The following is a 26384-nucleotide window of genomic DNA, read 5'->3' as shown; positions in this document are numbered from 1 at the left end:
TCGTCACTGGGGCAGGAGGGAAGGGTGAGCGCCCGGGGTCCCTGCCTCCGTCTGTGGAGAGGATCTGGCAGAGCCGGCCTGCAGACTCCCGGGGCAGACAGGACTCGGGCACCCGAGGGGTGTCCGGTGCAGCCGCTGCCCCCCAGCCCCTTCGAGAGGCCAGTCCTGGCCAAGCCTCTGCCCGCACACCCTCCAGCGTCCACCCCGATGCTCTGGGGTTGGGACCCTCCCCCTGCCCTGGCCCGAGAGCGTCCTCCTGGGTGCTGCTTGTGCTGGGGCCAGCCGTCCACCTTCCCAGCCCTTGGGGCCAGCTGCCCCTGCCTCCTGCGTTCCAGGGCTCCCGCTGCCCCTGACCCTGACTGCCAGGGTGGGAGCACCCCCCCTTTGCTGTGCAGTGACTTCGGGGTACCCTTCACAGAGCGGGTGTTGAATCAAACAGCTCAGCAGCATGACCTGGGGGTTCTCCCTGGAGCCTGCAGGGGTGACCGTCGGCAGGGACACGGCTGGAGGGAAATGACACTCCTGTGGGGGGGTGAGGGCACCCCTCCTAAAGCTCCCCAGGTCCCCAGGCCCCCGGCTGTCTGATTCAGCCAGAAGTGGGCGTTGGTTCTGTTCAAAGGGGATGGTGACCAGGGACAACCCTTCTGAGCCGTTCGAAAGCATCAGCGGTCCGGTCGGGCTCTCCACGGGGGGCGGGGGTCAGGGACCGTGTGTGATGGGGCCCCCCGTCCCCCCCAGTTCTTGCCGTCGACGTCTTCGACAAGCTGAACTTCACAGGAGCCCGCGTGCCGCGGCTCGAGCACCTCCGGGGCGAGGTCCCCAGAGACCTGGAGTCCTCGGTCTTCTTCTCAGAGGACTTCTTCAAACCAGCAGAGCGGAAAGGTAAGGCTGATGAGACGTGGGGGCTCCCCCGGGGGGCCTGCAGTGGGGGGAGGAGAGGGGGCTCAGCCTGCCGTGGCCCCCGCCCTCTGCCCTGCACCCTGCAGCCTGGCGTTTGCCGGCCCAGAGGGAAAGGCAGCCACGGGGGTGCCTTACGAAATTGGGCTGGTTTATAACTTGGTGATGGAGTGAACACCCACACTGTGTGTGAGCCAGTCCTCCTTGTTCAGTGAAACACTGCCTCTCCACGGATGTGAAACTTTAGACTCTTCCCCGACCCCCCAAAACCCAAGCAGAGCCATCTGAGTGCAGTCCTCCAGTCCTAAGTTAGGACTTGCCACACAGCTTAAACACTGCAGATTTTCTTTAAGTATGTTTCCCAGATCTGCTCCAGCTGCTGAAAACATCTCTCCCAAATAGGGACTTGATGATTCAATGGACACTTTAAAATTTGAAACCTTTTTAGTCAATTTGTTTTGTCAGTAATATGCATATTATTTAGACATCTTAAAACCTTTAAAATTTTACACTGACGTAGGATATTGTTGTTGTTCAGTCTTGTCCAACTTTTTGCGACCCCATGGACTGCAGCACACCAGGCCTCCCTGTCCTTCACCATCTCCCGGAGCTTGCTCAAACTCATGTCCATTGAGTCAGTGATGCCATCCAACCATCTCATCGTCTACTGTCCCCTTCTCCTCCTGCCTTCAGTCTTTCCCAGCATCAGGGTCTTTTCCAGTGAGTTGGCTCTTCCCATCAGGTGGCCAAACTATTGGAGCTTCAGCTTTAGCAACAGTCCTTCCAATGAATATTCAGGACTGATCTCCTTCAGAATGGACTGGTTGGATCTCCTTGCAGTCCAAGGGTCTCTCAGGAGTCTTCTCCAACACCACAGTTCAGAAGCATCAGTTCTTCAGCGCTCAGCCTTGTTTATGGTCCTACTCTCACAGATATTTGCTGTTAATTTTTTAATGTGCTAATTTACCAATTAAACTTTGTATGTATGCATAGGAAAAAAATACAGGGTTCAGTACTAAAACCTAAGACTAAATATTAAAAAAAGTAGGATCATGGCATCCGGCCCCATTAGTTCATGGCAAACAGAAGGGGGGAAGGTGGAAGCAGTGGCAGATTTCCTCCTCTTGTCTCTAAAGTCGCTGTGGACTGTGCCTGCAGCCATGAAATCAGCAGACGATTGCTTCTTGGCAGGAGAGCGATGACAAACCTAGGCAGTGTGTTGGAAAGCAGAGACGTTGCTCTGCTGACAAAGGTCCGTCTAGTCAAGGCTAAGGTCTTCCCAGTGGTCAGGTACGGTTGTGGGAGCTGGACAGTAAAGAAGGCAGAACGCCAAAGAATTGATGCCTTCGAACTGTGGTGCTGGAAAAGACTCCTGAGAGTCCCTTGGACAGCAAGGAGATCAAACCAGTCAATCTTAAGGGAGATCAACCCTGAATATTCCCGGAAGGACTGATGCTGAAGCTGAAGCTCCAGTATTTTGGTCACCTGATGTGAACAGCTGACTCATTGGAAAAGTCCTTGACGCTGGGAAAGATTGAGGGCAGAAGGAGAAGAGGGCATCAGAGGATGAGATGGCTGGATGGCATCACTGATGCAAAGAACATGAATTTGGGCCAACTCTAGGGACGGTGAGGGACAGGGAGGCCTGGTGTGCTGCAGTCCAGGGGGTCACAACGAGCTGGACACGACTGGGTGACTCAACAACACCAACAACTATCTCTGGTTCCAGGCGTCCACAGGGGGCCCTGAAGCGCAGCCCCGCAGCTAAGGTGCGGTGGACAGCTGTGTGTGTGTATCTGCATATAGTTTAGTGTCTTGACCTAAACTCGGGCTCTTTCTCTGTGAGGGCGTCAGTGTCACCCTCTCTCGGGGCCTGTGGCATCGGGAGTCGACACGCACGAGGCCATTTGCTTTAGGAAACCCCATGGGAGAAGCTTGTGGTGCCTGCTCCCCTGCTCTGCTTGGGAAGCCTCAGCTGACACCCCGGCCCCCTGCACGTGGCCTTTATTCAGTGTGGTATTTACTTAAGTTGCCAAAGTGTCAGTTGACCAGCACAGTCACCCCGTGGTAAACCCGCCGATTCTCTTTTGATAAGATCCCACCCCGAGCCTCTGTGGCCTCCCCCGGCCACTTTCCCAGACACCTGACTTGCCACGTGGCCGGGAGGCTGAGGACCGCAACCCTAAGCTCCCCCAGCCCGAGATGTGGGTGAGACCCTCGTGGCTGGGCTTCCCGGGGTGCAGCCCGGCCCCCTGGCCCCCCGTGTCCTGCCGGCCGCTCGGGTGTCCCTCCTGGAAGACCCCCTTCTCCCCGCCCCATTGCCCTGGGGGCTCCAAGCCTCTGTCCACTCTCACCCCCGCCCCCTCTGGCGTCACCAAGCCCACAACCCCCTTGCTCAGACACTGACCTTCACGCCCTGCTGACGCCACAGCCAGTGTCGGCCAGCCTGCCTCACTAAGCAGCCTGAGGGTGGCTAGCCAGGGTTGTTAACCGGCCTGAGAGTGGCTAACCAGGATTGTTAACCAGCCTGAGGGTGGCTAGTCATGCTGTTAACCGGCCTAAATGTGACTAACCAGGATTGTTAACCAGCCTGAGGGTGGCTAGTCAGGGTTGTTAACTGGCCTGAGGGTGGCTAGCCATGCTGTTAACCGGCCTGAATGTGGCTAACCAGTGTTGGTAACCATCCTGAGGGTGGCTAACCAGGGTTGTTAACCAGTCTGAGAGTGGTTAGCCGGTGCTGTTAACCAGCCTGAATGTGACTAACTAGGATTGTTAACCATCCTGAGTGTGGCTAGCCAGTATTGTTAACCGTCCTGAGGGTGGTTAGCCAGTGCTGTTAACCAGCCTGAGGGTGACTAGCCAGGGTTGTTAACTAGGCTGAGTGTGACTAACCAGGGTTGCTGACCAGGCAGAGTATGGTCAACTGGAGCTGTTAACCAGCTGCTGACCGGCACAGCCCTGAGCAGGGTCAAGAGGATGTGGAAAGTGGGTGGCTGCCTCGGGGCAGAGGGGCGTCTGCTGGAATCGGCCGGCCACCCTGAGGCTGGCCCCCCGCCTGCGGCACCCCAATCACGGCAGCAGAGGGAAGACCCTCTCCCACCACCCGCCTCCCTGGAGCCCGTGCTCCGGGCGGTGTGTGCTGGCTGGAGATGCCTCCCAAGGTGACCTCTGGACGAGGCCCAGCGGGCACCCTGTGGGTTGTTGGGAATGTGGGTGGTGTGGCCATGAGCCTCCCGCAAGGGTGGCGGGGAGCTGCTTTCTGTGCGTCCTAGGGGTCTCTGGGGCCACACGTGAGTGGGGTCGACAGCGTCCCACTGGATTCTCAGGAGCACCATGCCCTCGGGTTCACCCACGCTGTGGCCCGTGCGGATGGACCACGTTCTGCCAGCCCGTCATCCATGCAGGGACACCTGGGCTGCTCCACCTCGTGGCTGCCGTGACTCAGGGGGCCATGGGCGCGGTGTGCACGCCTCAGTGAAGCCCTTGCCCCCGGCTCTTCAGGGCACACCCAGAAGTGGGGCTGCAGGGTCCGGGGCGGTTCCGTGTTCGCGCTTCTGAGGAGCCGCCTAGGGTTTTCCACAGAGCCTGCATGGATTTCACGGGCTCGAGGAGAAAGCGGTCTGGTGGGATCACAGGTGTCTGGCCCCCATCCTCACTCTGTGCTTCCGTTGCAGAGGGGCCCACGGCGAGGCCGGCCGGTCGCAAGACCACCCCCCAGATGGCGCGCCCGCAGCCCAGAACCGAGATGGAGGCCCCGTCCAGGAGGCAGAAGAGACACCCCGAGGAGCCTGGGCAGTTTGCCATCGCCCTGGTCCTCATCTACCGGACCCTGGGGCAGCTGCTGCCAGAGCACTACGACCCAGATCGCCGCAGCCTCAGGTAAGGCTGACTCCAGGAGGCGGGGTGGAGGAATTTCCAGAAGGTTCCAAGGCGCCTGTAGGTCAGAATCTCGACCACTGGAACATCTGTACAAGGACACTGCACAGTGACCCCGGCTCCAGGCCAGAGACCGCTGCCCCGCGATCTGCCTCGGCAGGCGTTCTGAGCGTGCCTGGTGTTTCTGCCGGAGCGCCCCTCCCGACACACGCCCCCGGCTTGGCCGTGTCGCCCCGGCCTGCCACCAGCTGCCAGTGGCCCCAGGCCCAAGTTGTTGTTCAGTCGCTCGGTCCTGTCGACTGCGACCCCACGGACTGTAGCACCGTAGGCTCCTCTGTCCTTCACCGTCTCCCAGAGCTCGCTCAAACTCATGTCCATCAAGTCGGTGATGCCGCCCAAGCATCTCATCCTCTGTCCTCCCTTCTCCTCCTGCCTTCAGTCTTTCCCAGCATCAGGGTCTTTCCCAGTGAGGTGGCTCTTCTCACCGAGGGCAGCTCAGTGAACACTGGCTGAAGAATCAAACGCCACCCAAGGGCTTTGAGGCCTGAGCAGAGGCAGGCACCCACGGAGGCTTGGCTCTTTTCAACCTTCGGGTCACTTTGCAGCTCTCCTGCCCGGGGCTGCGGTCCTCATGTGCGCCCCTCCCGGGGGCTGGACGAGAGGCCTCCCAGAGCCACAGGCACGGCATCTCATTCCTTTTCCGGGACGTTCCCTGCAGGCCAGGGTTATCTGGTTCTGTTATAGGTTGTGGGGCCCGACATTTGCTCGCTCATTCCTTCTCTTCATGTTGAATCTCCAGAGTCCGCCTCTGTCCCAGAGGGGCGTGTGCTCTCCTGTCTGGGGTTAAACCTTCACCAAGCCCACAGCCCTCCTCCTCCCCCAGCCCATCACACACTCTCAAGGGCAAAGGCCCTGAGCTTGCCCGCTTGGTCCGGTCCCTCCTGAGAGACCCCCGAGCTGTGTCCTCCCGGGGCCGCAGGCGGATTTGTCCTGGGTTCTGCTTTCTGCCTACAGGCTGCCTAACCGGCCCGTCATCAACACGCCAGTGGTGAGCACGGTGGTGTACAGCGAGGGGGCCCCGCTGCCTAGCCCCCTGGAGAGGCCCGTCCTGGTGGAGTTCGCCCTCCTGGAGACCGAGGAGCGCACCAAGCCGGTCTGCGTGTCCTGGAACCACTCCATCACGTAAGGGTGACGTCACCCCCTGCCCCCAGCGCTGTGTGTCTCTGGGGGAGCTTTGCTGAGCCAGGGTGCCTGCCCGCAGGTCCCCAACGCTCCGCTGGCAGAGCGTCCTGGTCGGGGGCATTCGTCTGTGGTCGCTTTCTCCCCTTTCAGTCCCTCCTAGGGCGTCAGAGCCCTCCATAAGCACAAGTACACACGCATGTACACACATGCACACCTGGAAACACATGTGTGTGCACACACACCCAGTTATGACCAGGCATGTGTGTGCATGAGTGCACGTGGACACATGCCTGGAAACACAGATGTGCACAGCGTGTACACACTTGCACAGGCACACACGGTGGTCTCTCGAGAAGCCCAGCCCTGCAGGACTCTTGCCAACAGGTGCCCTGGTCACCACCGGACAAGGCGGGGGCTCGTTCTGGACACACAGGGGTGGGAGTCAGAGACTGGGTCCAGGGTCCTCCTGCACTGACAGTGGGAAATCCCAGATGTGAGGGAGGGGTCCCCGTAGCAGACCAGAGTCCCTGACCTCAGCCGTCCCACCCTGGAGACCCACATGGCAGCTGCTGAGGCTGGCTTTACTGCTCAGAGGCCCCGCCCACAGCAGCAGCATCCGTCTGTGTCCAACCCCCGCACGCCACGCTTGCACCCGGGACAGAGCCTTGAGCTCGCTCCAGTGCAGCCCAGACCTTCCCTGACCTTGTGGATCCGCTGACGGCAGGGTGTCTGCCGCAGGGGCCCTGCGGGGCCGTGGGCTGGCACTCCCGCTGGGAGGCAGGTTTGGCTCGGCACAGACCACGCATCATCCCCCTCCTTCTGGTTTTTCCAAATTCTAGTTAACGAGCAGCCAGCATAGCGCCCGGAGGGTAGCAGGCGCTTGGCTTACAAAAGAGAATGAGGGGCCCCCTTTGACGAGGAGGGCGGCGCTGAGGTCTGTCTGGCGCACGCTGGGCCCGGCTGTCTCTCTGGTCACTTGATTAGACCCCGGCAGTAAGCGGTGCGCTAACGATCCGCCCTCCTCTGTGCTGCACCTGCCAGCCTGACCTTCATGTTCTTGGCAAACGTGTGTGAGCCTTCACATCCCACTTCACAGATGAATAGACTAAGGATCAGAGACGTCGCTTGGCTTTCCCAGAGTCAGGAGGGCAGGGCCCTGCGGCAGCCTGTCATCTGGGGCTTCCCTTCAGTAAAACAGGGTAATAATGGGCCCCGCTTCCAGGCGGCTGCCATAAAACTGTGTGCAATCTGAAGATGAAAGTGTGAAACGGACACACCAGGTCTCTTCCTAAATCATCGAGACTCAAAAGGAGACCAAAGCACAAAGTGGCTGTTTGAACAACTGACTAATGTCTCCGACAAAGAGGCCTGTGACACCCGTTGAAGTTTTACTGCGGGATGACGCATGAGACGTGAATTTCCGAGGGTGCCCATTAGAGGCCTGGGAAGGGAAGGGAGAGGGTTCACACGGTCGCCGGGGCGGCCAGCCTGCGTCCTCACAGCGGGGACAGTGGCGCCTGGCCAGGGCACGGCAAGGACGTTGCTTGGGCTCCAGCGGGGCGGGAGGGCCTCAGAGGCCCCTCCTCACCCCCTTTTCCTCTGCAGCACCAGCGGGACTGGAGGGTGGTCGGCCAAAGGCTGCGAGCTGCTGTCCCGGAACCGGACCCACGTCGCCTGCCGATGCAGCCATGCTGCCAGCTCAGCCGTGCTCATGGACGTCTCCCGGCGTGAGGTGGGCACCACCCCAGGGCCGCCCCTGCCCACCTGGCCAGTGTGTCCAGGGACCCATCCCTCTGGAAAATCAGCTTGGCCCCACGCCTACCCCTCTGCGAGCTCTGCCTCTCCTTCTAAGGGCTCTGAACAAACCGATGCCACGATTGCAAACTGTGTTCTGGGAGGACTGGCCAGACTGTGTTAGGATTCCCATAATAAAACCCCCCAGAAGGGGTTTTCACAGAGGCCACACTGTAAGTTAAAAACTGTGATGGCCGCCCCGAACCTCGGGCTGAAACTCCTGGAATATACACCTCACTTCAAAGCAGGGAGCTCAGCAGCCTGTTAGGTGATGCGGTTTATGCTGCACGAGACCGGGGAGGGGGGAACAATAGAGTTATTTCCCTCCAACGCCATACACACCACCCCCGGGAGGACAGAGGAGGCTCGGTCAGGAGCCGCAGAAGCGGTGGGCAGCTGATGTTTAACCTCCAGTCTTCAGTGGCCTCCGTGGGCCTCCGATGAGGCCATGGGGCCTGGGGGCAGGGTGGGACTGGCCGTCGGGGGCGTGTGCTACTGTCGAGGAGCCGGCCCGGGTGCCTTGGGTACCTCACCTTGTATTCAGGCCTGTCATGTGCCCCGGGCAGCCGGCCATCGTCCCTCCCGGGACGCCCAGTCTGCAGCGGCCCAAGTGTCTGTCCCGTCCTCAGGAGGTGAGTCAGCCACAAGCTGCTGCCGACCGGGCGTCAGAGTGTCAACAGCAGAGACTGCGCCTCTGGGCGGTAGGACAGCAAGGCTCCCCTGGGCAGGGGCACTTTCCAGCGGGAAGCACTGGCCTGCGGCCTGGACAGGGTTAATTGTGAATCATCTTTGTCCACAGAGGGGCGGGTTTGGGGGTCCCCAGATGGCCAGGAAGCTGGGCAGCACCAGGAGCAGCCTCGCAGGCAAAGGAGGCAGAAGGAAGTCCTGGTAGAAGAAGTTAAACGAGAGTAGGAGTCGAGGCCCCCCACGCCCGGGTGCTTCAAAGCCAGAGGCATCTGAAGAGCCCCCAGCCTCGGGGAGTGGGTGCTGCCACACTTGCGGAGCACTCGAGGCCCCCCAGGCCTGGCTCCTCGCTTCCTCCGGGAGCCTGGCTCACGGTTCCGTGCCCGTTCAGAGCAGTGCTTCTAGAAGTTTCCATAGAACCAGTTTGTTTGTTTCCCAAGTGCTGAACCTCCACCGGGCGCCAGACCCTAGACGGGTGTCTGTCCTATTTTGAAAAATATTTGAAAAAAAAAAAAAATCAGAGGGGACGACTGTGGTTTCCTGCAGCTCTGACATCTCTTGTTTTTTGCGTGAGCTGAGACTCTGTTGGAAGGTCTCTCAGCTCAGAATTGGCTCCATACCTCCTGCCAGACAGCGCAAGTTAGGCTTAAAGTTGTTTTGTTTTTTTTTTTTTCCCACTTTTTTGTCTGTTTTTACTTTGGCAAAACACACCTAACATGAACGTGGCCATCTCGGCCGAGTCTGAGCGTGCACCTGAGAACCACGTGGCAGCCACCCTGGCTCCTGTCCACGTGATTAAGCATCAGTGTGTCTTGATTGTACAAAAGTGCCGTCAGAGCCACGGCCCTCACGCGTTCTCCCGCCCTTGGCCCACCCGCCCGCAGCACGGGGAGGTCCTGCCTCTGAAGATCGTGACCTACGCGGCCGTGTCCTTGTCGCTGGCCGCGCTGCTGGTGGCCTTCGTGCTCCTGGCGCTGGTGCGGACACTGCGCTCCAACCTGAACGGCATCCACAAGAACCTCATCGCCGCGCTCTTCTCCTCCCAGCTGGTCTTTGTCATCGGGATCGCCCAGACCGAGAACCCGGTGAGGACCCTGCCCTCAGCCCCCTGTGGGGCCACCTGGGCACGTACGTGGACCGACCTTCTCCAGGGCTGGGGCAGGAGGGGTCTTCTCACCCGTTCTTGGGGCCGGGCGGCGTGTTTGCGGCTGTTTCCAGGGATGAGTGAGGCTGGGAGTCTGGTGGGAAGCTGGGGACCCAGGCCCTGCACGTGGGCATGTTGCTTTGCCCTCGGCAGGAATCTCCCTGCAAGGTCACCTTGGGAGCCAAGAGCTCTGTGCACATCAACTCTCACTCTTGTGATCCAGACGCTTGCAGTTACATCTGAGAGTACACTCTGAGACCCCAGAGTCCTGCAAGCTGTCACTTGAGCCGGAAGCCAACCCTGCTGGGCCGTGTCTCCCAGCCCTGCATTTTCTGGGGAGTCATGGCCACACTCTCCGTGAAAGCACTGGTGTTCAGGACAGGCGATGCGGTGGTCCTGGGTCGGCAGGGTGACGAGAGAAGGGAGCCTGCAGAGAGAGAGAATCGTGGGGGAGAGGAGGAAGGATGAACGTCAGTGTGATCACATTAAATACGGGGCGTCTCTCTCAAGCCACCCCAGGTCACGTGGGCTCCTGGGGCATCACATGGGTTCGTGGGGTGTTACCTAGGCTCCTGGAAGTTATGGTTAGGTGATTATACATCTGATATGATGGACCTCACAGAAAAATCCAGACCAACCTACAGACACATTATAAGAAATGATTAAAGAGTTCAGCAAGGTAGCTGCCTATTATGGGGCTAGATGTATATAATCAGCTGCATTCTTGCCCACCAGCCACAGTCTATTTAAAAGGTAACGAACAAAGGAGGGGGTGGAAACGACAGCACTTGGAGAACCTGGTCGAGGCTGAAGTAGTTTGGCTTCAGGAAGGAGAGGGTAAAAGATGCTGGCTGCAGCCAGAGCAGGGGCAGGGCACAGGCTGTTCTGTAGGATGTGAGGGATCTGAGTCCCAGAGGCATGGCTGACGGGGCTGGGTCGAGGTCCCTGGGGCCTGGGGTAGGGACCTGCCCTGGAGGGGAGAAAAAGGCAAGAAGGAGGAGGGAGCGTGTGGCTTGGTCCCTGGCTGGCTGCTAGTGGCTTTTCCTTTTTCCCAAAGAGGTTTTCAGAGACCAGGGGTCACAGCCCCTCGATGGGGGTGAAGGAGGAGGCACGGGCTCTGTGCCCAAGGCTTTGCCTGCGTGCTCTGGCTCTTGGCAACCTCCCTGGGGCCCTGGGGGTGGCAGCATTCCTGCTCACAGGTGGGGAGCCCCGGGGCCAGCCAGGTTGGGTAACCCGGCCCAGGGCCGACAGTTCATCATGTCTGAGTTCAGGGTCCATCACTAAATGGTGACCCCAATGGCCCTGGGACGACATGAGGCCCACTGACCATCACATGTGCACACGTAGTGATGGCAGGAAGTTCGGAGTTTGCTCTCCTAATTCCCATCTCTCCTGTGGTGAGCAGTGGGCCCTTAGCCTTTCAGTGGGCCGTTCCAGCTGCCCCCTGCTGCTGACACAGGTGTCATTCCTCCGTCCCTCATGCAGTGAGGACTCGTGGTTGGCGCTGTGTTAAGTCTGCCCAAGACCCAGACCCTGGAAGCGCTGCAGCCTCCATCCGTGTGTCAGACGCCGACAAGGGTGGGGCGTTAGGAGTGTCAGGTGCCAACCTGGCACCGCAGGGGCTGATGGGAGCGCTGCGCCGGCCCAGAGGACGGCTGAGCAGGATGGTCCCGTCACTGTCCGGTGGGAGGGGCCCGGATCTCTGGTAATCTCTGTTGGCAGGCAGCCCTGTGCCACGGACAGCCACGGCCAGGTCTACGTTTTGGTAAACGGATGGTGACAGGGAAGAGGGTGGCTAGGGCTGAGGCTGGAGGTTAGAGGGGCACCAGGATGGCATCTTCCTGGGGTGGGGGGTGGAGCCGCGGCCAGGACCGGGGCAGGGGGAGAGGGCCAAGGGTCAGGACCCTGCGGACATGGAGGGAGGGGGCGGGGGCGCGATGCCTCGAGTGTCCAGAAGGGGGCGCCACCAAGTGAGCTGGGAACAGCGGCGCATCTAGGTGAGCCTGGACACACCGGTCTTTAGGGGCTGAGGAAGAGCAGAGCTGGGCATGAGGGACCAGCCCTCACTGCAGGAGGAAGCCTGTCTGTGAGCGTGGTGGCCCGGAGAGCATGCAGTGTTAGGAAAAAGGCACAGCCTTACTGGCTTGCTGGCCCGGGGGCCCTTGCAGGTTAGCGCTCTCCCTTCTCTGACCCTCTGGAGGAGGGTGTTAGGGAGAGAGGCAGGGCGTCCAAGCAGACGACCTTGAGAGGGCTCCATGATGACCTTGGCGGTTCGCCAGGCCTGGCACAGAGGACGGGCCCGTATTTGTCAGGCTCCCAGGGCAGGTGGGGGCGCTGGACTGGCTGAGCTGCCCCTCTGCACCTGCCGGGCTCAGCACCCCTCTCCCTGCCCGCGAGTCCCTATCCCTGCGCCAGCCAGGGGCGGGGGGAGGGGGGCTGCGTGACTTAGGGCAAAACCCCTCAAGGGTGTCTTTGAGTGGTCTGAACAGAGGGACGGAGAGCTGGGGACGGGCCACTCCTCGCAACCAAACCCGGCGTGAGAAACGCTCAGGGGCTGTTGCTGGCTTCAAGCTCTGACTCACCGGCCTCTGGAAGGGGAGCTGAACGGTCTCCACGCGCTGGTGAGCACGAATAAGAGGAATGCCGTGCGCGTAATTCTGGGGCTTGGCGCCGCGCCTGGCTTTGATGGGTTTTCTGTAAACTGAAGTCCCCTCTCCAGGCGAGGTTTTCATCTCCCGGATCACTGGCAGGTTGAAATGATTTATTGTGCATTAGTGTTTGTCTTTGTTCTGTTTCTGGAAAAGGTAGTACTTTTGGTGCAGAAGCCCCTGAATGTATGGTCCCATTACATTTTAAAACATCGGCTTCTGGCGCATGGGGACTTTTTCCCCCCAAAGGTGGTTTTGTGGGTTTACTTTTCATGTGATATAAGGCAGCACACCAGTCTCTTCCCTCTTCTTCATTCTGCTGAGCCAACCATGGGTCAAAGGTGGCTCAGTGGTAAAGAATTCTCTTGCCAATGCTGGAGACGCAAGTTTCAATCCCTGGGTCAAGAAGATCCCCTGGAGAAGGAAATGGCAACCCACTCCAGTACTCTTGCCTGGAGAATCCCATGGACAGAGGAGCCGGGTGGGCTTCAGTCCACGGGGTCACAAAGAGTCGGACATGACACACACATGAGCCAGCTGTGCTTTGCACAGCGGGGCTGGGGGTTGGTATGGGGCGGACCCAGCCTCAGTCTCACCCTTTGCGGCCAGGCTGACCGCTCTGCCCATCCCTAAGGGTGGACTCTCCCATTTCCCGTGCAGCGTTGGAGGCACAGGGTGTGTCTCCAGCCATCACCTAAGGTTCTGTTTTTGCTTCTGCTTGGGTTCCCGCTTTGTGCTGCATTTGACAGATGTTAATCTTAAAAAGGGTCCCTCCCACATGTCCGGGGTTCTGTTCCTGGAGAGAACACCAGGTGGACTCAATGGCAGGTGGCACTGGTGTTTCCAACAAGCCTGGGGCCTGGGGACCCCTCACGAGGAGGCTGCCCAGGACTGAGCAGAGAGGCCTCAGCGTGCATCAAGTGGTGGCCCTCGGTCTCCAACTCGGTGTCTGTTGGGGCGGAAGTGTCTCTTTGGCACAGACGGTGAGACCCGGGGAGGTCGGGCTGGCCAGATAGCAGTGAGGATTGGACAGGATGTCTCAAGGGGTGTGGCTCCGCGGGGGCGTGGCTCTGCGAGGGCGTGGCCCTGCGAGGGCGTGGCCCAGCGAGGTGTGGCTCTACGGGGGCGTGGCTCCGCGGTGGGGTGTGGTACCCTCGGGGGCGTGGCTCCGAGGGGCGTGGCTCTACAGAGGGTGTGGCTCCGCAGGGGTCTGTGGTACCCCGCAGGGGTGACCAGGGACTTTCTCCTCCTCCCCCCCATCTGTCCTTCCTCTGCTCTCCTGCCAGTCCAGCCTCCTGGGACCTGAAGGGAAGCCTGCCCAGCCGCTGGGCCTTGGGTTCCCGGACCGGGCAGCCAGCCTCCCCCCAGCAGGACGGGTGAGGCTGCTCTGGGCCAAGGCAGAGGTCTTGAAGTTCCGTCCCTGGGCACCTGGCCTCAGGCTGGACGCCCCGATCCCACAGTGTCCCCAGTCCCGCCCCCCCAACACTATCTTCCTCCTGTTCTCGCCCCACCTTCGGTGTCCAGGGACTCGGGCTGGTTGCCAAGGCCCCCAGAGGCCGGAAAGCTGAGCCTCGACTATGGAGGTTGACTTTCTCTTCCCGACACTCGGCCCCACCAGCCGGAGACAGAAACATGACAAACGCTGCCCACCCTGCTTTCTTCCGTGGGAGGCAGAGGCCCCGATAAATCAGCACAGGCACGGTGATTTCTTTCTTATTTGATGGCGTGGTCACAGGGCTGAGGCTCCATCTCACCGGCCGCAGCTGGACTGCGGAGACCTGCAGGAGAGCCCGAGTGGTGGATGAAGGCCACGCTCACCATCGGGGCCACAGCCTGAGCTGTCTCCATGATACGTATTTTTTAGTGTTAAATGAAATGGCAACATTAAAACATTTGGAGCCATGAGGTGAAAATACAGATTTCTAGCTTCTAAATCTCTCGAGGCTGAGTGCACCCATCACCCCGGGTTAGGCTCACTCGTGGCGCCGACCTCGGCTGGGGGGCGGGTGTCCTGGGGCCCCAGGCACCTACTCCCTGTGCTCTGTTCCGCGTGGGGAGCCTGAGACGCTGGCACTTGGCGCTCAGCTGCACTTGGGTCAATCAGGGAAAACGACTGAGCTGCTTTCCTTTCTCAGACCTGCGTGCCCTCTTGTTTGCAGCGTGCCGGATTTGGTCCCTCCCCAGGGCCCCACCCCAGCCCCTCTCGGCCCCATGCGGTCTGGTCCTCACCCCACCCCCACTCCCTCCAGCCCGCCCCGCCCCCAGGCGCCCCCACCCCGTCCCAAGCCGCCTGGCCGTCAGCCCACCGTGCAGGGGGAGGGCCGCACTCAGCCGCTGCCTCTCCCGCAGTTCCTGTGCACGGTGATCGCCATCCTCCTGCACTACGTCTACATGAGCACCTTCGCCTGGACCTTCGTGGAAAGCCTGCACGTCTACCGCATGCTGACCGAGGTGCGCAACATCGACGCGGGGCCCATGCGCTTCTACTACGTGGTGGGCTGGGGCATCCCGGCCATCGTCACAGGTGAGCATGCGCAGAGCGGCCACGCCCGGCCGGGGACCCGCGGGACATCGCAGGAACCCACGTCAGTGCCCCCAGGTGCTGGCAGGGGAGCTCTCTGGCCTCATCCTGGGCACCTAGCACCCACATCTGCTCACAGGAGTGTGATCACTCAGTGTCCCTGTCAGGTGTGAGCACACTGAGGGCTGGGTTCAGGCCATTCAGGGTTCTTTCTGGCACCTAACAGACAAAAACTCCCACGTCTGCCGCTTTGTGGACAGATGGGTGAGTGGATGGATGGTGAACGACGGACAGATGGGTGGGTGGATGGATGGTGAATGACGGACAGATGGGTGAGTAGATGGATGGTGAATGACTGACAGATGCGTGGGTGGACAGGTTGGTGAGTGGATGGATGGATGGGTGGATGGATGGGTGGGTAGGATGGATGGATGGATGGATGGATAGGTAGATGAGTGGTTGGATCAGTGGGTGGAGAGATGAGTGGATGGATGGATGAATGGTTAGGATGGATGGATGGATGGGTAGATGAGTGGTTGGATCAGTGGGCGGGTGGATGGAAGAAGGAGTTAATAAACGAACAGAGCAGTGGCACTTGCTCAGCACACTTTTCTCTAAACATCAGGAAGTCAAAGTTTGCTTCCTGTGGGGAAAGATCCCCACTGGTATCACAACAGGTGAGCGGCACCCTCTCTCCTCTCAGCACCTGGGTTCTAGGGATCCAGACAGGGAGTCTGAGGCTGGGGCAGTGGGAGAAGGGGCAGTTGCTGCCCCGGGCCTCTGTCCGGCAGCCACCCTGGGGTCAGAGCCAGGGCCAGTCATCGTGCCCCCTGGTTGCCACGGCAGCATCTCCAACTGCTCTGCTCTGCTCTCTCCTGCCCTGCTCCTGCCCAGACAGTCTGGGCAATGGGCTCTCCTGTTGTGAGCCCTCTCCCTGGGCTCCCAGGGATCCTGAGTGACCACTGTCACCTCTGTCCAGGGCTGCTGGGGGGGGCAGTGGGGCCTCCCGTGCTGGCAGCCACCCCTCTTGACCCAGAGAGTGACCCTGGCAGACACACCATGCTGCATGTCTCTGGTCAGCTCAGGAGAAAGGTGCTGAGTCAGGTGGTCTCTGAGCCCCAAAGACTGGGAAGAACAAGGGCTCAGAGCGGCTGGTTTCAGGGGCCCCCACTGCCCATCTACTGAAACCCTGAAGCCAAGACCTGGTCCTGCTTGGACACTCAGGACACTCACCTCATCTTGAATTTCATCTCCAATCTGCTCAGAGCCTCAATTATTACTTTTTTTTTTTTTTAATTAGCAAATTAACCTCAGAGACCAGAATGTCAGATTTTATTTACATTAAAGTCTATGAAGAGGAGTGAAGAAGTCAGGTCGGAATTATTTGCCAATTTGCTTATTTTACAAAGCGAAGAGTTAAAGTTTGCCATCTGGTTTTCCAGGCTTCCCTGGTGGCTCAGACAGTAAAGAATCTGCCCGCAATGCAGAAGACCAGGTTCAATCCCTAAGTTGGGAAGATCCCCTGGAGGAGGGCATGGCACCCCACTGCAGTACTCTTGCCTGGAGAATCCCATGGACAGAGGAGCCTGGCGGGCTACAGTCCATGGGGTCGCAAAGAGTTAGACACAGCTGAGTGACTCACACTTTTCTGTGCCCCCAGTAAACTTAGAGTGTGGCTTCTGGTCTGTAATGTACCCCGTGGCCGGTCATGCGTGGCCTGGGGCCGTAGTAGTATTTGTGATGGGAATGGAGTTCGCTGCGTGCACAGATGTCCCACCTGTAGATGAGCCCCAGTCCGATGGGCAGCCCCAGGGCCACGCTCAGGAGCCGATGTCCTGGCCAGCGTGGGCTGAGGTTTAAGCACAGGTGTTCCCACTTCAGGGCTTCTGAGACAAAGTATCACACACTGAGGGGCTTAAAAGACAAACAGAAGCTTCTTCTCTCGCAGGCCTGGAGGCCAGAGTACAGATCAAGGGGTAGGCAGGATGCTCTCTTTCAGAGGCCCTGGGAGTAGTCTGCCCCTCTGGTCCCCTGGCTGCGGCAGCCTGGCCTTGTGGCTGCGTCCCTCCCGTCTCTCCTCCCCCATGTCTGTGTCCAGACCTCCATCTCCTTCTGAGAACACCAGTCATTGGGTGGAGCTGCTGCTGCTGCGAAGTCGCTTCAGTCGTGTCCGACTCTGTGCAACCCCATAGACGGCAGCCCACCAGGCTCTGCTGCCCCTGGGAGTCTCCAGGCAGGAACACTGGAGTGGGTTGCCATTTCCTTCTCCAATGCATGAAAGTGAAAAGTGAAAGTGAAGTCGCTCAGTCGTGTCCGACTCTTCGTGACCCCGTGGACTGCAGCCCACCAGGCTCCTCCGTCCATGGGATATTCCAGGCAAAAGTACTGGAGTGGGTTGCCACTGCCTTCTCCAAGGGCCCACCCTAAATCCAGGATGACCTCATCTTAGATCTCCAGCACACTTCCATCTGCCAAGACTGTATTTCTACATAAGGCCACATTCAGAGATTCAGGGAACACCATTCAGGCTGCTCCAAGGCAGCCACGTGGGAGTTCACGGGGCTGAGGCCACGCCGAGCCCCTACTGGGACACTTGGGACCTTCGTAGAAGAAACTCGAGCCCCCACAAAGGGCTTCTGTGCCGGTGGACTCGAGCTGGGTCCACGTGGTCACTCCAAGTGGGGCCGTCCTCACCTGCGAGCCGGAGGCGCTGAGCCCCGGCTAACATCACGGGCGCTGTTGGCCCCAGGCTGGCCCAAGGCGTGCTGCGAAGGAGCCAGCAGGAGGCCGTCCTGCACAGGCAGCCTGTCCCTCCGAGGACGAGGACTGCCCACGGGGAGAGAGGCTGCTCTCAGTGCCCTTTTGCCTCACACCCTCTCCTGGTCGACCCCGATCTGGGCAGGGGCACCACCAGTGCAGAAGCGCTGCTCCTCTAAGGCGGCGCTGGAGTCTCAGTTCAGACCGTTCATGTTTCTAACTCGCTTTAAGAACAGTTTTGGGTGCTTTCCTTTTTTTAACGCCTAAGCCTCTTGCCAAAGAACTTAAGGCGGTTCCCGGGACCTCGGCTGGAACGAGGCGTGGTTCCGGCCACACTCCGGCCCACGTGGACCCCGCTCCAGCCCGGCCCAGCCTCGGGTCAGTCCCCGACCAGCCGTGCTCCCATCATGTCTCCCACGTGCTGGGCCCTGAGGACACACGCCCCCAGCCCCACAGCCTGGTTCCTCTGAGCCTTCCAGGGCGGAGGGTCCTGCCTGGGGGGCTGGGGACACCCCAGGTGTGGGCCACCCCTCATCGAGACGGCCCTCACTCGTCCCCTGCCTGTTGTCCAGGACTTGCGGTGGGCCTGGACCCGCAGGGCTACGGAAACCCGGACTTCTGCTGGCTGTCCCTCCGAGACACCTTGATCTGGAGCTTCGCGGGGCCCATCGGGACCGTGATAGTTGTGAGTGCTCAGAACCCCTGATCCTCAGAGGTGTGGGAGGCTGGGTGCCCCTCGCGTGAGTTGAGTGGTGTTGAGAGCCCATGGGTTACCGGCTCCACTGGCCATCTGGACGGGACTGGAGGGGCTGACCTCCCGGTGATGCAGCTGCGTCCTCAGACCCGTGGATTCCAGGCTTTGGTCCACATCCACATTCACTCAGACCACTCAGCGTCCGCCCCCAGCAGGCTCCTGGGCCCTGAGGGCTCATCTCAGGGGCACACCCCCCCGAGATGAGGGCTGAAGACCCTCAGAAGCCTTTGGGTTGTGAAGGTGTGTTGTGACAGTACCGTGAGGCTGCCACCTGACTTTGGGATTTTCTGTTGTTGTTTTTTTTCAGGTCAACACAGTCATTTTTGTCCTGTCTGCAAAGGTTTCCTGCCAGAGGAAGCGCCATTATTATGAAAGAAAACGGGTCGTGTAAGTTGGTGCTATACCCAGGCAGTGGGCGGGACTGGACCCAGCCCCTTCTGAGACCCCCGCCGGGCAGAGCCTGTGAACGTGCCCGTCACCCAGCGGGTCAGCTGCTGGCTTTTCTGGGCCAGGTCAGGGGGTCACAGCAGTGGGGCTCGGCGGGCTGCAGTGGGGAGTGGGCGGCTGAGTCTGGCTGTGTCTGGGCTGAGCCCGGCGGGCCTGAGGCGGGGGGCCAGGATGGCAGCCTGGACCAGGGAGGGGCGCACTGGACCCCAGAGGTTTTCGGGGTGCAGGACACACGGGGCTTGGTGGCAGAGTCCCCGAAGGGAGACGGGTGAGCGGTGACGCCCGGGTGGGGGCGGGGGGGACAGTGACAGCAGATGGGGGAGGTGCCTGGAGTGGGGGCGAGGTGGGACATTCCAGGCCGTGGTGATGATGGTGATGTTGGTGCCGCAGGAGGGGAGGTACTCGCCCAGCGAGAGGAGAGGATGTGCAGCACAGCGAGAGTGGGGGCCCCGCAGAGAGGGTGCCTCCAGCGTTTGGGGGCTGGACCAGGGCGGGGGACCTACAGAACAGCCTTGGGGAGGTAGGGCAGCAGCTGAGAGCGCAGCGTGGGGCCCAGGAGCCACGAAATGGTCAGAGCAGGGGTGACCACTGGGCCAGGCGACCCAAGCTGGGGCCAGGAACGGGACAGTGTGTGAGGAGGAGCTTCGAGGCAACAGGAGGCTCCTGTCCACACACCCCCAGAAGAGCAGAGTCTGAAATGGCTGTGGAGGGGTGGAGACCCCGGGCAGGGGACACAGGGCAGCCTGGTCATCGGCTCCACCGCCCTCCACCTCCTCCACCACGCACATGCACCTTTCCAAGCACTTAACTCACCTTAATGCACATGGTCCCGCCACCCCAACGACCCCATGAGGGGTGCACATCGCCAGCCCCCTGACAGCTGGGGAGACGGAGGCAGGGAGCGGGGAGCCCTAGCAAGTAGCCTGCACGGGGAGCCTGACACCCCTCTTCTTGGCCCTCACCCCCTCCGGGTCCACGGAAACTCCCAGGCCTGTGCACCAGGCTCTCCATGTCACTGTGGACACGGCCCGTCCCCTATCTTGGCCCCCAGCTTCTTGATTACCTCATTTCAGTTCAGTTGCTCAGTTGTGTCTGATTCTTTGCAATCCCATGGACCACAGCATTCCAGGCCTCCCTGTCCATCACCAACTCTCGGAGTTTACCCAAACTCATGTGCATCGAGTCAGTGATGCCATCCAACCGTCTCATCCTCTGTCGTCCCCTTCTCCTCCCGCCTTCAGTCTTTCCCAGCATCAGGGCATTTTCCAGTGAAAAGACCTTCCCCTTTGCTGGTTAAGTCCTCGCCTGAGTTTCACCTCCCCGCTAAGCTCCACCTGCCTTTTCCCCTGTGAGCCCCGTGGTAGATGCTTGGAGAGGTGGTGGGAAGGAACGGGGTGGGGGGGGCGGGTGATGGCGGAGGGGCGGGGCATGCCCGACACTCAGCCGTTGCCCCGCCCCCAGCGCCCTCCTGAGGACCGCCTTTCTGCTGCTGCTGCTCATCAGCGCCACCTGGCTGCTGGGGCTGCTGGCTGTGAACGGAGACGCGCTCGCCTTCCACTACCTCTTCGCGGTCTTCAGCTGCTTACAGGTGGGCGGCCGGGGAGTGACCCTGCGGGGCCGGCCCTGGGGCGGTCAGGGCTCACCCGTGCTGCTTCCTGCCCCCCGGGGAGACCCTTGACCTGCCATCCAGGCTGCGTCCTGGCTCTCCGGACACACGGGACCACGCCGCGGCTGTCTGGCCGGTGTCACCGCGGTGTGTGCGGGGCTACGGAAACGCCTCGTCGTGGTCCTGCCGCCAAAGACGAGCCTGCTGCTGCAAACGCAGCTCTGCTCGCAGCCCCTCGCCCCAGGGACCCCGGTCCACGGCCCGCTGTGTCTGTCAGGACACAGTGGTCTGCTCAGCTGGAACGGGCCTCACGCTGTCCCAGCCAGCGGGGTGTAGACCCCGCTGTGTCCTGAGAGTGCTGACCATTTACAGCCCACATCGAGGGCTTCCCCAGACCCTGACTGATGATGCGACATTGGGGGCCCAGATGCCCCGAGGGCTGGGGCCCAGGAGGGGATGGTCCTCCAGGCACCTGGCGGCAGGCTGCTTGCCCTTACCAGGCCCCTCCTGGAGAAATCGGAAGCGCCCAGGGCAGGGCAGGGCGGCCAGGTGTGGGCCCTGCTGGGCTCCGCGCGGTCTCTGGGCAGGCAGGCACGCGGGGGTGGCCGCAGCCGGGTGTCTCCCCGCGAGGCCGAGCCGCGCTGACCCCGCGCCGCCCCGCAGGGCCTGGCGGTGCTCCTGCTGCACTGCGTGTTCAACAGGGAGGTCCGGAAGCACCTGAGAGGCGTGCTCGCCGGGAAGAAGCCGTACGCCGACGACTCGGCCACCACGAGGGCCACCCTGCTGACGGTAGGGGGCGCCCGCGGGCCCCGGGGTAGGGTGGGCCAGGCTTGAGGGGACGCAGATCAGATGCAGCTCCTTGGTCTCGCCTCCCCCACCACTTGGACGTCACAGGCCTGAACCGGAGCACAGCCGCCTTCCCTGCAGCCTGGGAGGAGTGGGCTGACAGGGCCGGTGTCTGTCCCGCCGCGGCCCTTGGTCCCCTGAGGCCAAGGTCAGCGGGGGTCCCGACCAGGGGCGGAGAGGCTGCTGTGCCCAGCGCCCGGCGGGTGCAGGCAGGCTGCTGCGTGGAGCCCTGCAGAGGGGACCCAGCCGTCCCCCACGGCCCGGTGGCCTCCGCTCGTCTGCTCACCAGCCCCCCGCCCCGCAGCGCTCCCTCAACTGCAACAACACGTACGGCGAGGAGCCCGATGTGTTCCGCACAGCCCTGGGCGAGTCCACGGCCTCGCTGGACAGCACCGTCAGGTCAGGCCGCACTGGGCCCTGCTGTGGCCGCGGGGCAGGGTGGCGGGGACAGCTCCCAGAGCAAACGCCAGCTTTGTCACCTCCACCCCGTCATGTGTCCCGTTGGTTGGGCCCGGCAGGGCCGCCCTAGCACACACATGGGGCACTGGGTGAGGGCAAGGCTGGGTGGCCAGTCACGTGTCCCCCCCTCCCCGCGCAGGGGCGCTGAGCCCACCCTCTCCCCTCTCCAGGGACGAAGGGGGCCAGAAACTCAGCGTGTCCTCAGGGCCAGCGCGGGGCGGCCACGGGGAGCCGGACGCATCCTTTGTCCCCAGGAGCGCCAAGAAGCCCCACGGTATGTGTCCCATGGTGGGTGGTCTCCCTTTCCGGGGGCCGGCTGCCCTGAGGCCCCCACCTCTGGCCTGGACCCAGGTGGCTTCACTCGGCCCTTGACAGGAAGCCCCCCACCTGCCCCCTCCCCAGGCCATGACTCGGACTCGGACAGCGAGCTCTCCCTAGATGAGCAGAGCAGCTCCTACGCCTCCTCGCGCTCATCTGACAGCGAGGACGACGGGGGCGAGGCTGAGGACAAATGGGACCCGGCCCAGGGCCCCGTGCACAGCACCCCCAAAGGTGAGCGAGCCCCAGGCCGCGGCGCAGATCCCAGGCGTGGCCGCCCGGCCCTGGGGCAGAGCTGTGGCGGCGGCAAACACAGACCCCTGCTCGCCGTCTGGGCAGCACAAGCAGGCCTGCTGTGGGACCCCCCCTAGCGAGGATTCCGTGAAGCCGACCCCGCCGCTCAGGGAATCGAGGCTCCCGGGGCTGGGGGTGCAGGGTGCTTGCAGCCGGGGACCCCGCATTGGGACCAGCCCTCCCTGGGTCTTGACGTCCCCCCTGGGCTTGCGGGTGGGGGGCTGGGGGTCAGCGCCCCTCTGGACAGGCTCTGCTGAGCAGGAGCGGGAGGTGGTGGGGCTCATGAGCTGAGCTGGCGGCCACACGTTGAGGGTGTGTCTTGCGCATTAGTGGACGCCGTGGGTAACCATGTCCCAGCCGGCTGGCCCGACGAGAGCCTGGCTGGGAGCGACAGCGAGGAGCCAGGAGAGCTGCCCCGCCTGAAGGTGGAGACTAAGGTCAGCGTGGAGCTGCACCTGGACGAGCAGGGAAACCACTGCAGTGAGCGCCTCCCAGCCCGGGACAGCGGGGGCCCCAGGCCCGCGGCTGTGCTGCCCAGCCAGCCCCCTGAGCAGAGAAAAGGTGCCAAGGGCCTGGGCTCCCCTAAACGGGGGGCTGGGGAGTCCCTGCTCCTGGGGGAGAGGGCCCCGGGGATGGGGTGCTAGAGAGGGACCACTCCTCCCCTGCAGGGCACAGGGGAGCCCCGAGGTGGGGAGACCAGCGGCCGTGCCCGCAGCCCCGTGTGACTATCCCTCCCCCAGTCCCCCACGTCCCCAGCATCCGGCAGGGCCAGCCTGGCTGTGACCTCTTCCATCTCCCCCAACCCCGGACCCAGGCATCCTGAAAAACAAAGTCACCTATCCGCCACCGCTGACCGAAAAGACACTGAAGTCGCGGCTGCGGGAGAAGCTGGCCGAGTGCGAGCAGAGCCCGGCATCTTCACGCTCGTCCTCCGTGGGTTCCAGCGACGGGCTCCGCGCCCCCGACAGTGCCATCACCGTCAAGACGCCGTGCCGGGAGCCTGGCCGGGAGCACCTCAACGGGGTGGCCATGAACATGAACGTGCGGGCCGGCAGCGCCCAGGCCCATGGCTCCGGCTCCGAGTGAGTAGCCTGGGCCTTGGGAGGGGCGGCGGGGGCCCCTGGCCAGCCTCCCCTCTGCTCCGCATCTGGAGGGCGGACGCCAGGTCCGGGGGCCCATGGCCAGGGTCTGAGCACAGGGGTGCCCAGGATGAGGCCTGGGGGCTGTGGAGGGGCTTCCACCCAGGAGAGGAGCTCTGCAGGGGTCAGGAGGAACCAGCCGGAGGTGGGCCAGACCCCCATCCTGGGGGCCGAGTCAGCCACAGCCGAGTCCTGTCCAGCCCTGAGTCCTGTCCAGCCCTGACATTCTAGGATGTGAGAGTATGTGGGACTAAGCATTGTCTCCTCAGCCCGGGGTCATTACTGACCCATTTCGTGGCTGAGGAGACTGAGGCTGGGGGTGGGGGGACACCCGGCCACAGAGGCATGGAAGTGGGCTCCAGCTCCGAACCGGTCTGCTCATCTCACCAGATGGCCCAGGGAGGTGGGAAGACTGGGCCTGGGTCTTCTAGTACATTAACAGAATGGCCTTCCTAAGCCCAGAGCAGGAGTCTGGTTGTCAGTGGTGCTCCGTGGGCCTCTGTGGAGGACACTCAGATGGGCCTGGGTCTCTGTGGCCCTGTGGGCGGGGTGCAGTTTCGACCTGCCCCCTCCCCTGCCTGCGAGTGTCACTGCCCACACGTGAGCTTGCCCTCCGTGGAGCCTCCGGGCGTCCCCTGTCCCCAAGTGGGGGCTCTACCCCTGCCCGACCTCAGACCCAGCCCCGCTGCTGGCTTCACGGGTGGCAGGGCCGTCCTCGCTGACCCTCTGCCTGCCTGCCGGCTTCTTCCCACGCGCAGAGGCAGTAACGAAACTTCAATTTGAACCATCAGGAAACCGTGAGACAAGCCCGCCACCTCCACCAGGCCTCGGTGCCGTGTGGTCGCGCTCCTGGATCTCGGAGCCCCAGGGGCCCCCGCGTGGTCAGCGGAGCAGGCCCTGAGGGCAGGGGTCCCTGCAGGGGCAGCCCCACAGCTGGCGTGACTGAAGGTCCAGACGCAAAGCCCTGAGTGGCCTGGAGGCTCCAGGCCCCTCAGGCCCCGTGACAAGTGCCAGAGGCCATGGGGGGGCTCGGACTCCCAGACGGGCACGGCTCAATCCTCAGACTGCAGACAGAGCCCAGACTGTGTGCTGGCCTGGCCGGAACCGGGCCCAGCAGGAGAGCCGCCTAGAGACAAGCCGCCAGGCCGGCTGGCCAGGACTCAGGGCCCCAGGCCAGCAGCTAGCCCCGCAGCCGTCTGCAAAGCCAGCCCGTGCCTTAAGGCAAACCCTTTCCTTTGTCGCAAAGGTGTAGATACTTTTGTATATTTGTATGGAACTTTGAAAAGGCGAAAACCTCTGTATATTTTGCATCTGTACTGACTCTACCCTGGGAGATCCGTGGGGGTGATCGCAGACTCCAGCCTGGAGTCTGGCATGCAACCAGCAGTAGGTATCCCAGGAAAGCAGAGATGGGACGTGTGTAGGGCGTGAACTGGACAGGGGTTCCCGTGCTGCTTCCAGCCAGGAGCCTGGAGCCCGTGGGCGTCACACGGGGCCGCCCCGGATGAATTTGAGCTGCTTGCCGTCAGCTCCCACCTGCTTGGATGTGGGTATCGCTCCAAGACAGGACCGGGACCGGGCAGGACTCAGGAGCCCTTCTGAGCGTGGACGTGGGTGCACACGGCTGAGACGGGCCCGCCGGCCAGCCCCCTCAGCCCCGCGGGCCTCCCTGGCCCCCTTCCTGGCCAGGACTGCTGCAGGTGGGGCGCTCCTCTGTCTGCTCCTGTTCTCGGCGGGACTGCGAGTGTTCACACGTCCCCGATTTGGGCAGAGGGATGAGGTCTTCCAGAATGTCACATTCCTTCCTGCCAGTTTTCCAGCTCTTTGAGGCTCCGAGGATCTCCAGGCAGGCGGGGGTCTCACCCCCAGAGTCTGACCAATTACTTCACTTTGCTTCGAATGGCCAATTGTGCGGAGGGACAAAGCCACAGCCACACTGCTCAATGGTTACCGGGCTGCTTTTGGGAAACTCACACCGGGGACCTGCTGGGACTGCCCCTCTGCGGGCAGTTGGTGCGGCGTGGCCCGAGGGGCTGTGGAACGGGGCCCAGAATCATTCAGACATGTCTCATCTCAGTGTTTCTTTTGTTCTCTAATCGGTGCCCAAATAAACGATCTGCCCAGCTGCTTCCAAATATGAGAAGCCATAAACTATGAGGAGAATCGAGTAAAATGCAAAGATGTCCGTCTACTGTGTTGTTCTGATGGAAATGCGAGTGTTGTTTGTGGCGGAAAGGAAAGCTTATCTGATACTGGTCTAAGACCACAAGCGAAAATGAAATGAGATCCCAGAGCCCTCACAGCAAAATGAACTATAAATGTGCCTTAGCAGGGGAGTGGCCTTTTCAAGATGCACAATAGTAACAGTACCTTCGAATGTTCACCATGGAGGAAGCATTTTCTAAGCAAAAAAGAAAGTGGAAATATTTTTGAATCTTTGAACACTCCATTTTCATATTATCCCATGTTCTTCCACAACTGCATTTTGTCCCTTGAGATGTATTTAGTTTTTAATTTGATCAGAACTGTTACCAAAAGAGAAAAAAATGTCAGTTTTATTAAGACAGGAAAAATGTAAACCTATTTTTGTGATTTAAAGACGTTATGAGAAATACTAGACACTGGAGGGTTTTTTTAACAAATGTGTATTTATTAATGTTCAGAACGCTGGGATCGCAGCACAAATGAGGAAAGAGTCTACAATAAATTGGGATGTTCTGAGTTTGTACTTCTGCTCTGCTTTCGCCCCAGCCCTACTTCTGCACCCGTTCCCTCCCTGTTTTGAGTTTGTACTTCTGCTCTGCTTTCGCCCCAGCCCTACTTCTGCACCCGTTCCCTCCCTGTTCTGAGGCAGCCCTGGAGAAGGGACCACGAACAGGACGCTGAGAAGCCTGGGGGGCAGGAGCCATTCTAGAACTTTCTGTATGTTCTTCTGCTCATCCAGACTCTTGCACCTCACACTTCAAAATCTTCCCGCCCCAGTCTCTCTTTCCAGCCCTGCAGGGACTCCAGTGAACA

General features: G+C 61.2%; 1 protein-coding gene across 2 annotated transcripts in view; it reads left to right on the top strand.

The window, feature by feature from the left end:
• CELSR1 (cadherin EGF LAG seven-pass G-type receptor 1) overlaps window positions 1–26087 on the top strand; it is a 145784-nt gene extending 119697 nt beyond the window's left edge. The window contains exons 20-35 of one of the 2 annotated variants that reach the window (XM_086403292.1): window positions 739–882; window positions 4572–4776; window positions 5788–5955; window positions 7561–7687; window positions 9318–9518; window positions 14575–14749; window positions 18076–18188; window positions 18565–18644; window positions 20166–20292; window positions 20974–21099; window positions 21461–21555; window positions 21786–21889; window positions 22018–22167; window positions 22558–22788; window positions 23042–23309; window positions 24158–26087. In XM_086403292.1, coding sequence (XP_086259418.1) covers window positions 739–882; window positions 4572–4776; window positions 5788–5955; window positions 7561–7687; window positions 9318–9518; window positions 14575–14749; window positions 18076–18188; window positions 18565–18644; window positions 20166–20292; window positions 20974–21099; window positions 21461–21555; window positions 21786–21889; window positions 22018–22167; window positions 22558–22788; window positions 23042–23309; window positions 24158–24167 — 2324 coding nt within the window. In that variant the 3' untranslated portion in view covers window positions 24168–26087. Of the gene's footprint in view, window positions 1–738; window positions 883–4571; window positions 4777–5787; window positions 5956–7560; window positions 7688–9317; window positions 9519–14574; window positions 14750–18075; window positions 18189–18564; window positions 18645–20165; window positions 20293–20973; window positions 21100–21460; window positions 21556–21785; window positions 21890–22017; window positions 22168–22557; window positions 22789–23041; window positions 23310–24124 lie in introns of both variants that reach the window. The other variant, XM_086403293.1, reaches the window with a different exon arrangement.
• The last annotated feature ends 297 nt before the right edge of the window (window positions 26088–26384 follow it).

This window comes from Bos grunniens, chromosome 5 (genome assembly GCF_055505025.1).
Source record: "Bos grunniens cultivar Pamir isolate PY7600 chromosome 5, Bosgru_T2T1.0, whole genome shotgun sequence".
Classification (NCBI taxonomy): Eukaryota; Metazoa; Chordata; class Mammalia; order Artiodactyla; family Bovidae; genus Bos; species Bos grunniens.
Note: the sequence above shows the minus strand (reverse complement) of the source record. Positions and strands in the feature narration are given on the sequence as shown.